At 33.8% G+C, this 11,864-nt stretch overlaps 1 protein-coding gene across 4 annotated transcripts; it reads right to left on the bottom strand.

Annotated features, from left to right (window-relative positions):
* On the bottom strand, nt 947-11,169 carry LOC105158697 (probable plastidic glucose transporter 1). 4 transcript variants are annotated; one of them, XM_011075536.2, is made up of 12 exons: nt 10,800-11,168; nt 10,559-10,682; nt 10,096-10,296; nt 9,056-9,155; nt 7,914-8,026; nt 5,311-5,404; nt 5,067-5,223; nt 3,950-3,964; nt 3,663-3,736; nt 3,265-3,353; nt 2,392-2,506; nt 947-1,252 (listed from the first exon to the last, which is right to left on the bottom strand). In XM_011075536.2, exons 1-12 carry the CDS (start codon nt 10,999-11,001, stop codon nt 1,055-1,057), a joined length of 1,482 nt encoding a protein of 493 aa, XP_011073838.1. In that variant the 5' UTR covers nt 11,002-11,168; the 3' UTR covers nt 947-1,054. The 4 variants fall into 4 exon arrangements, with proteins under 4 accessions (XP_011073838.1, XP_011073837.1, XP_020548009.1 ...); XM_011075535.2 differs by having other exon boundaries at nt 3,818-3,964; XM_020692350.1 differs by lacking the exon at nt 10,559-10,682 and having other exon boundaries at nt 3,818-3,964; nt 10,096-10,204; nt 10,800-11,169.

Consider the following 11,864-nt stretch of genomic DNA (forward strand, 5'->3'; position numbering starts at 1 on the left):
ATGAAAAAAATAAAATTTGAGTACTAGAAATCATAATTGTACTTTTTATTTATTTTTATAGTAAGATAGTTTATACATAATAATAAGTATAAAAATTACATATAAATTAAATATATAAAAATTGTATGATTAGTTTTGCATTTGTCATAATATTTGATAAACCGACGCTAAAATTTAAAACTGAATCAACATCAAATTTAAAAAAAAAATGAAAGCCAAATATTAATAACAATTTTACATTCGATTTTGGGACTAATAGATGAAGTGGATGAAAAAAATTATCCACTTAATCCATAAAAAAATACTTAAAATTTTAATTATAAAGTATAGTCCACAAGAAAATTTTTGATAAAAACAGTGAATGAAGATCTAATGGAAGCTAACAAATTATACTGTTGCTAGACATTATTAAAATCAAGAGGTATTGATAATTTTTTAAACATCGAAAAATATTTGTAATTTATAACAAATCACATAGTAACTGGTAGTAAATTACCCATTTTTTTAATCAGGTAGAGATCTCAAAATAAGTCAGCTGGTAGATGATAAAGCTGGTGACTAACAAGTTGAAATCAACAGGTCAAGCAGAGCTCATCAACCAATCAAGTCTACATAGGATACATGATACCAATGTGCATAAGTGCTAATGAACTTATTGCAACATAGAAATGTTCATTCTTGATCATAAAAGCATGAAGCAAGAAACAGTAATATTTTGCATATGGCATCATAACAACATATACAATTTCAAAACTACAAATCTAACTGTATACTGCCCTGTAGCATTCACGGCCATCCTGTCTATAAAGACGATAAACTTATTATTTGATTTCAAGGTTTCAATCAGTAGGAATCCTCTACACATGTCCACTAGAAAAAATATGTGACGTTAAGGAATATTACAAATTTTTAAAAAGTTCGTCAAAATATCACACTACATTATACGAAGACACAGAACTAGAGTGCATGAGGCGGAGTGGTAGAGAAACTTACGTTTCAAAACGGCAACAGTGCAAGCCAGGTTGGGATGATTTCATGATCAAAGATCACTGTGTTACTTATTCCTGCCTTGATAGTTGGAATTCAGCGACATCTCAATTTCTTCAAGAGATCTCCCTTTAGTTTCGACTATAAAGTAGTAAGCAAAAGCAGCTGCTAACAAGGAAATGCCACCAAAGCCCGCATAAACTGGAGCGACACCGAATTTCTCCACCATTTCAAGGAAGAAGAGACCGACCAAGAAGTTAAACACCTGAATTCACCAGAAAGATCATGCTTTCACAATAAGAGTGGAATGCAGTTTACATATTTGTGTTGTGAGACTTCTATGATTTTATTATTCATTTCTCAATATTTTATCCAAGATGCAGTCTAAAACATCGATGAAGTACATATTTCTTACCATTTGTAAGGCCTTAGGTTAGGATCTGGAATTCACATAAAATCCCATTCTCCTCTTCTTTTTGTTGGAGAGTTATATGTGGAAAAACATTACATAGCCAAGTGTTGCTACCTTATATAGTTAATTCTCTACATTTTCCATTGTTTTCAATTTTGTCCAAAAATTAAGAAAAAGGGTTCATTTTTTTTGTTAGAAAACAAAAGGCAGATAAGAACATATCCTAAATAGCTTTTGCTGCTATATGATGACATCTAGAGAGGAAGAGAAGCTTTCTCAGAAAATTCAAATATCAAAGGACTGATGCACAAGAAATCAAGTTCTCATTTCCATTCATCGTCTTTCTCCTTTGATCCTTTGACTAGAACAAACTATATCATACCCCATAATTGATTCACAATGAAAATGGACAAAAAGTAGAACCAGAATGGGAGGTCTCAACATATAGTTTCCATTTTATTAGTGGATAGAGATGTTCATTCAGGAAACTTACCCAACCTAAATCTTAACTTAAACTTTTGGTATGAAACCAAATACCGAATTATGGTACTACGAACCTCAAATACTACTTTGATATTAAAATAAAAGTAATAAGTCCATATACTTAAGATGTGCATTTTCAACAACAGGCCATAGTAAGAAACCAGTGAAGTGATGATTGGAGAGGTAGAAGAAGAAAAGCAGAAACGAAACTAGAACAGATTTGTGGGAGCTTCTGCCAGGAATCTCGACTTTGGCTTGGTTGAGGGTTGGATAATATGGTGAAATTTGAAGTCTAGTATACCATCTAGTATCAGTAAATGCCAATGAAAGCCAATAAGATTAATTTGGCATTAAAATGAAACTGAAACCGAATATTGAAAGATTTGTGCCAAAATCTTGGTATCGGTTTGGCTAGTTCAGCAAAGTGTCAATAGATGTCAAGAAAATTGAGCTATTGATTAGGATTCTTGATCTTAATTTTGATGGCATCAGGCTTTCAGTGCACATACCCAGTGAACAGAGAAACTGAAGCCCAAGATTTTCCCTCGTGTCCTGCTGCTGCTAAGCTCTGGTATTATAAGCCCGGTAACTGGCCCAGCTCCTATAGCAAAAGTAAATATGTACCTATAAACAATCATCACATTAGATGAAAGCTTTCAAGAATAAAACAAGAAAATATTGTTTCAAATACATAATCCCCGATAATTCAAAATAACAGGGGTAAGAGAAAAACTGTCGAAGTAATGTACTTCAAAATACTTAAAATCACGCCATTTCTGAGACTTCAAAGAACGAAAGGAAGATATTGAGGGCTTAAAAAGGGACAAGTGATGGGGAGACTTTAGAGTGATACATTGCAAGTCAGGAAAAACTGAAGTGGTAGACAAAAGCTGTAAACTTTACTTTGCAGCCAAGTGCATTTTCCTACCCACCCAGTTGTAGGGTTGTAAGCGTATGCATTAATTGTATTCAAGCTAGCCCATCATCAGGTCATCAGAGTAATTGAATTTGGAAGCAACATACATGTTTGAAAGAATGATATACGGTATAATTGCCATTTAAAATATGTAAGCTGAATATCGGAGATGCCAAATAATCACTCCATTAAATGCTCCTTAGTTTGAGGACAAGTAACGATCACAAAATTAACAAAACAGTTAAGAACAAATTGTATAATACATACACAAAGATATGACAATGGGACATAATTAAACAAGCATTTTTTTTTTAATGATAATTAACATATGTACGAAAAAATTGAACACCAAGAGACAACCCATGAGATTAAATGATTAAATGAATGTAGAAGTGTATAAGATGGGATAATAATATAGCAGCATGCATTCGTTACTTGTTATGTGATATCACTAAAAGAAACATACATGATAGTGCCCAATATTGATAAGTTGGAGCTGATCTCTGCATCGATAGGAAAGCTGATTGCACCAGTTATGACAAACATAGATACAGCCTGGAAACGAAAAGATAGGTAAATTTATGCATAAGCTTGCTAACGAATAAAATAACTGTTAAGTACGTAAAAATGAATAGCGTATCAAGCAACCTGTTTAAGGGACACAATCTTCTCATTAGGGAGCTTACTTTTCCAGAAAAAATTATACCAAATTTTGAAAATAATCAGCTGTCAACTTTCCAATTTCAGGACCACAACATTGTCATTAGCACTGAACTCATAATTCGTGTGAACCAGACAATATATTTAGTTCGGTTGCATAATTATATTATTACATATTTTCGTGTATTGTATGGATTTACTCACCATTCCCAGGTAACTAGCAATCAGAAGCACTTGCCTCCCTTGCTTGTCCATCAAGTATGAGGCACAAAGTGCACCTGAAATTTAGCACATCTAAGAGACCTAATGCTTTGCATAAATGTGTGGTGCAAATGTATTAGATTTGATAGTTTCAAGACCTGCAAAGTTGGTAAGCCCAACATATAAGCTTGCTATAGCACTACTTGTGATTCCAACATCTCGAAAGGTTAAGGAAGAAAAATAGAGAACTCCATTTATACCGGCAAATTGCTGTAGAATAAAAAGGGCACCTCCAATTAATGCAACTGCAACCACAGCCATCAAACATAACCAATAGTTTAGCCTTTAAGCCAGATGCTAACGATAATATACAAAGGCCAACCAAAAATCAGAAAGTGATGTGCAGTATTCATACCAGAATTCTGTTGCTCCTGACAATACCAACCATATAAGTCTATTCTAGGAACTTATGCCCTATGCACTATGCAGGACCTCAGACAAGCAATATCTTAACATCTGGTCAGCAAAAAGGACGATATCTGACTTAGGAAGCTTATACCAACCCAACCTAGCTAATTAGTTAGCGAAGTTATTATGTCCGCATGCATGCTACATGGTGAGCTTTGCCATAACTGTGATAACTTGATATGGAAGAAAACAATTAAATATGGACATGGAGATTGAACATTTCATTTGACGGAAAACACATCTAGGGACCCTAAATTTAAAGAGTGGCATTAATGAACAAAAAGTGGTTCTGCAGTATATAATTTTGAAATAAGTAGACATCAGCTATCTCAATGGACCAACAACAGATGGGCAAAGCTTCTGAAGGAGAAAAGATATCCTGATACTCTTTTTTCAATATATAATCTTGAAGCTTGACCCTGCTTTTCTTAGCACTTTCCGGTTATCAATGAGCCCATTAGGAAAATCAACATGAAGTTGATTGGTCTTTTGGTCTTTCAAAACTTTCAATATGATTTTCTCTCGTGCATTAATTCCCTTGTTGCTTCATATAATCTGTTACTTTATAACCTTCTAATGTACGAACATTGAAAAGTAGAAAAGTAGAAAAAGTGATATGAAAAGTATTTGCTCTTATAATATTTGCCGATTTTAGTCAAATCAGAAAAGAATTGGCAAGTAGATCCAGAAATATTGGCTGAAATAGCCGGATTCTCAACCAATAGTATGGAATCTGTGAAGCAAACCACTCTAATTAGTCAGCCAAAGCCCTTGTGAACGACTCAAAGCATTCCAACCTATCTGTATGCGACACGTACTACACTAGGCTTTTCTTCATATGTAATAGAAGACATGTAACTAAGATAATAATCATAATATGCATTCAAGCTTCAAAAGCACGGATATAAAACAAGAAATGAAAATACACCTTGCTACCACCTCTAGAGTGAGGCTCCTGCAAGAGTTCCAGCCAACTGCTATCTAAATCAGCGCCATCATTTCTAATGACAGACTGGAATTCTTCAATAGCTTTATCAACTTGTGATGGACCCCAAATGTTACTTATTACTTCTTTAGCATCATCAATTCTACCTGCCTGCAAAATCCTCAAGAAGTACAGAATTATGACCATGCGAACAAAGAGGTTTTGAAAATCTATGCTAGAACAGAAATTATATCATACTTTACATAGCCAGCGAGGGCTGTCAACCGCAAACTGCATTCCCAGGGCAAGAAGAAATCCCGGTATACTAGCTATGTACAGCATTATCCTCCACCTAATAATCAGATAGTAAATTTTGCCCAAATCAGTAAAATAACAGCATGAAACTGCTTCTACATGATTAATGAAACTGTCAAAATGAGCATGATTAGATGAGAGCATTTCAAATATATAATATAAAATGTTATTTCACTCTGGAATTATAGTAGGAGCACTGGTAAAAACAATTTTAAAGATGAGTAATCCATAAGATATCAGATTGTCAAACCTTTAGAAGCTTGCAATAAAGGACAAAGACAAAAGCACAAAACATTCAAAATCTTGTGTATCATAAGTGGTAACAGGCAACTTTAAACTATTGTAACTGACTCTATCTATCACCAACAATCTTGCCCAAGCTCGAGCGGAATTTCCACAGTAAAGGAAAACAGGCAAAAGATGTAACTAGATTAAGATTTTCTGCACTAAATTAAGGGTAAATGAAATTTGCATATAACCTCCTGTTGTCTAAAAAAATAGCCTTGCCCCCTTTTGGTAATATAAATTAGAAAAAGTTAAAGATACAATGAAATGACAAATTTGCCCCTACTTTATTGTGTATATTTGTATGACATAAAGGATATTATTGTTAGGTATACATAGTGGAGGGAATGTAAATGTAGTACACCCAATTGTATCTTCTATTTGCAAATCAATATTGACTGTCATCTTCCATTTAATATTTATACATGTAGCATGTATAAAATATTTCCTTAAATATATAGATGAAATGGATTTTAATAGACGTGGTTTATATATATTTAATAAAATACAAGATGCAATACCATTTTGCAACAGAAGATACAGCTGACATTGTTATTTAAATGCGGAATATTATGTTAAACACAAGGACTACTAGAGTCAATTGGTGACTTATCAGCAATACTTAGGATACATTCTCCTTCCTTATAATCAAATGACCAAACATCCTCCTTCGTGTGGCATAAGTTATTATAAGAATAAAGATAATGTTGATGGTGATAAAGTCAATAATAACTTCTTTGCAGTTGCTGCTGAATCCACATAAATGATGCATTTCAAAAAGATCGGTTATAGTTGTTAATACAAACATGCACACACACACACACATAAACATAGTCTACTTATCCATGCAAGTATTCAAGTATGAATTCAACCCCTATATGTTGTTTGGTTCAGTGAAGGAAAAAGTTCAATTATTTTATTACAAAAAGTTCTAGAGACATATTATAAATATCACTAAATTTGGAAAACCTTGAAAAACTTAAAATTCTTTGAAATTAATTAAACATATCTCTACATTGAAAAAATTCAATAAATTTGGATCAAATCAAAGCGAAAATATACTTAATCAGAACATTTGTCTTATTATGTTTTGCTTCAACTTTGATAAATTTATTAAATTTACTCCAGTGTAAACTTTGATAAGAATTTTTTGTGAAAGATGAAAGAAAGGGAAGAATCTAAATAGAAAAACCATTGAAATTCAACTTGAATTGAACAAGAAGATGCATCACCCATCTAACGTTAAGAGATTTTATGTATCCTACAATTAAATTCAAATGTCATCCCGTGCTATTTCACATTATATTAATTAAGGGGGTGTCTGCAAAACATTCTTAAGTGCTTTTCAAATTATAGCTTAAATTAAGCTAAGGTGTTTGGAAATACAACTTCTATGATGCTCTTAATTAAGATAAAATTTGTGAGCTGGTAAGAATGGTGAGAAAGTGTTCATTGCAGCTTAAGGCATTTTTGTAAATAAATTGGTTATGACTTTTTCGCCCTCACTATTTTTTAACACCCCATTCCAGTAATGGCTAAAATCTATTCATAGTCACGTAATTTTACAAATAAGATGGTGAGAGACCAACTTTTCGACCAAACACTTCCACATCAACTTTTTTTCTACTTATAACTATTACTTACAATCACTCTCAACTTTTACATCTTAATCACTTATCCACTTTTTCCAAAATTAAGCACTTTTGAAAAGCATAAGTTTTTGAAAACACCCCCTAAAGTTGCAATAAACAAAATGCTAATTTCAACTTAAGAAAATAATTAGAACTCCTTAAAAATTGAGTAAATAATTAACAAGAAATTTGCACTGAAATTCAAAACAAAATTAAAATCCTCTCAAAACTGAAATCATGATTAATGACATCAACAACTGAAGAGTTCGGGTTCAAATAAGGGGGAAGGAATAAAATAAGAAGCCCTACACACCCCTCATTGTTTACGTCAGGACAGTTTCCAAAATGCATCATACTTTCTGAAAATGTTATCATAACATGTTAACCATTCAAATCAGACATCTTTGACTTCGAGCCTTCGAGGGGGGTAAAAGTAAATTCCCGAACAGTGGAAAGCTTTCTATATACAAACCTAACCTTAAGGACTGTGGATATAATTCTCCTTAAATTAGTTCATATTTGAATGCCCCATCTACCTTAAATCTCCTTACGAATTTCATATGGACCAATTTTCAACATTAGAATCTACCTTCTAGCAAGAATGAAGATATATATAGGTAAAGGGTTTACCAGTGAGGATCATTTTCTGAAGGAATCGCTAAACACAATGACGCTATAATTCCGAGGCATGTCCCAATCTGAGAAAACGTCCCCAGTGAACCCCTATATTTTGTTGGGGCAACCTATAAAACAATGTGGAAGTTAATAGCATAAGTGAAAGCCCACAATGAAACTTCAGCCTTGTCAAGTGAAGTTTGTGTGGAGTAAATACAGGCTTATTATCATGTAACAATGAATTAAGACATATTTCCTCTTTTGGAAGGATCTTTAGTGTATCATATATACAACCGTCCTCTGTGGCCACCAACCCACAAATCTCAAAGACTCCAGCATACAGGAAAAGAAGTCCCCTAACTCCCCACGTGGGGGTACCAATAAGGGCCTCTCTCTCTCTCTCTCAAACACCACACTAGGAATAGCACAAGGGTCTATCTCTCTGCAATATGAGTACTATTCGAGATGACCTTACTTAAGTTTTTCAAGTCACTTAAACAAAGTTTCATAGTACTTGAAAATCTTCTCAGAAGAAAGTTCATCAAAGTGTATCAGCAATTGAAATTACATGCTCATTTAAACTCCATGTATTAAGGCCCAGTAGAAAGCTTATTGCCACCAGTGGCATTACTGTTAGCCTTCTCTCTAACTCTTCGTATTGGGTAAAGCAAACATTATAATGTAGCCCCTGGATGCCTAGAGAATTTGTTTTCATAAAGGGTATGCAAGGAATGCTGAAAGCTCAGTATAAAGACATGCCTTAACACTAGGAAGGATGACAAGATAGAGGGCAAGGGTAGCAGAGGTGATCAACTGATTTGGCAAGGTGATGGTTGGTGCAAATTTGATACAGGAATAAAATGAAAATGATTTGTACCATGTTGAAGATTTAACAGTATAAGTACAACATAAGAAATAATTATTGCCCTGTTGAACTAATGCACCCATTTTACATTTACTCGAAGTTGAGACTTGAGAGAAAGAATCCCTGAGGTCATTGTACAGAGGTAACATAGCTATGGAAATAAAGAGCCTTCAAATGACAACATGGATGGAAAATCATGTGTTTGTAGTTTAAACTAGAAAATTATATACCCAGCAAAGAGATGATATTGCAGACTCCACAAGGTATCATAAACATAGTAGTTAACTTTTACCTCTGAAATATAAATAGGAACAAGAACTGTGTTCACTCCAATACCAATGCCAACTAGAAATCTCCCCAATAGTATTTCGTCCAAGGAGTGTGCTTGAGCACTGTTAGAAATTGTTCAAACATCAAACTAGCGTAAGAAGACAAATAATGTAAGACCAGTAAAAATCCACAAATTTCACTCACAGGTCAAGAATGAAAACTCTAGAAAATTTGGTGATTTTGATTTATTGTTCCTATAACTAGCACTCAATATTTAATCCTTGCACTCATCTTCATTAGTTGGAAAATCAAAGTGAAGCTTAAGATTAAATTATCCATGCCTCTGTGGTACATGTTTCCATGCAACTTATAGCCAGTATGGAGCCTAAAGAATCTGTTTCCCCTAGTGTAGTTAATGATATGCAAGATAAACATCTTTTTGTGCAAAAACCTACTGCGAGGAATTTCATGGGTCAATTTTCTATGAGTTCCATGAAGACATTGTGCTTTCTAAAATGTTTGAAGAAATGTCTTTGATGAAATTAATATATATATATATATATATTATTAATGAAATTGTACACTGCTGGAATGGTAAATAGATTTTTAAGTTAAAAAATAAAACATTAAAGGATTGTAATGTCCTTTAACCAGAAATGTGTACGAGTTCTTGCTATTCAGAGCAAAAGAACATTACAAAACTTTTATAAGATTTACTTGCCTAACATACATGGGTGGCTTTTCATAGAATTTTCTCAAGTTTCTCATCATGAAGAGATCTTGCTCTCTGACATGCTTCTAATTTTAGCATGATTATCATATAGTCAGAAACTACTTGCCAACGGTCTTCTATGAAGCTTGAAGATCATGTAATTTTTCTTTTTAAATGTCAAACATCTGTAGAAACAAGGGCAAACAGCATGTTTCCTGACTGATGAACACAACATCAACAATCAATGTTGCAATTTTTGAAAACTAAATTAAGAATAATTTCCAGAAAACATGATGTCAAAATAATACAAGAAAAACTTCCTTCTTACTGATATTTTCTCAAATAATTACCTTATGATTGCACCGAGTATGAGAGGTACAGTGTCAAGCTGAAATGTGCGGCGACAACCAAGTTTATCAACAAGAGATCCACAGCTTATGCTTCCAATAAATGCACCACCTATGAATATACTAACCACAAGTCCCTCAAGAAAGGAATTTCCTTCAAAACCAAGCTCCTTGGCAATAGAAACAATAGGACCATTCATCACACTGCATCATGTTGAGGGCACAGAAACATCTATTGATGTTCTTTAGTGATCCAAATTGATATATACACAATAATACATCAATGTATATTTATGTATTCATCAAGCAAAGATAAAAATCTTTTCGAGCCCGAATATCTCTAATAGGTTGCCCAAGCAAATTACAAACCACAGCTACAGCACATGTATGCACACACAAACACACGCAGAGAGAGTATTATGTGATCAAAACAGAAAACAAAAGCTAAAGGGAACACATAGCTTACCCAATATGATAACCAAAGAGAAAATTGGACATGGAAGCAGTCAAGACATGGGGAAATGCAGATAACCACCCAAAATCAACCTCTTCACGACCAGCCTTTTCAGTTAACAACTCATTTCTATCATCTGAGCATTCAAAAGACTATACATATAACCAATTCCCATAACCTCATAACAACCACAAAGAAAACAAGAAAACAAGCAGAACCCACATCAGAAAAACAACGTCAAATAGTAATGTACCTGGCTTGTTATCGTTCTGAGGCTCCAATTCATCAGCTTGTTGCTGTTTTGCAGCATGGATTTTGAACTTCTTGCTGGGAGGTGAGCAAGAAAAAGAAGGGCGAAATGGGCTCTTGGTTCTGTTCAATAAAATGGTGGAAGGGTGGAGAGAAGCGGTGGGGTGGCATTTTGGCGTGAACAGCAGTGGAGCAGCTTCCAGCATTTTGATCACGAAATGAAACTAGCGGAGAGTACGAATTGGAGATTAGAAAAGAATATATATTGTTCTCGTCGCCATTCTCCTCCCAATCAAAGCACGCAAGAAGTACAACACATGTAGCGAGGAGTACAATGTTCTCGAATTTCTCCTCGTGCAACAGCCACAAACGAAACCTTTTTTCCTTTTCTTGGTAAAAATGAGTAGTAGAAATGGAAGTACTTGTCGTCATGTTCTTTTATTTTAGGGTAAATTACACCGATGATTTGTAAGATTAGATTTAATTATATAAATATTATTTAATTTTTTATAAAATTATAAATATATTTTTTAATATTATAGTTGTAATTACAAGTAAATTATAATTGAAATTATAAATAGACGTCAAAATTTTACAAGTAACTTCCCATGAGGTAAATTATCCTAATATTAGATTTAATTACATAAATATTATATATTTCTTGAAAATATAAATAGACATCCTGCGTTTGTAGTAGTAATTAAAAATAGACCCACTAATATTGTATTTGTAACTATAAGTACACTCCCAACAATTTCCTTATTTCTTTTGTCTCTCTAATGAGTGCCCAATCTCTTCTTTGACGGTGTGTGTTTTTATGCTTTGACGCTTCTCCAAACCAAAACAGACTCCGGCAGGTGTTTTACTCTACTCAAGACCTTTGCTATGGCCCTGTCCTTTTCCTGCTTTATGATTTCTATTCCTTTTGTTCACCTTTCGTTTCCACATTTCTCTTGTTCTTTTGTAGTTTGTGCGACTGAGGAGGAAGAGAATAGCATTATTATCCCTAATGGAGATTGGTCGAGTAACTTGGATGTTGGGGGGGGGGGGGGGGGTGTTTTTTTGTTGG

Source organism: Sesamum indicum, linkage group LG3, assembly GCF_000512975.1.
Source record: "Sesamum indicum cultivar Zhongzhi No. 13 linkage group LG3, S_indicum_v1.0, whole genome shotgun sequence".
NCBI lineage: Eukaryota > Viridiplantae > Streptophyta > Magnoliopsida > Lamiales > Pedaliaceae > Sesamum > Sesamum indicum.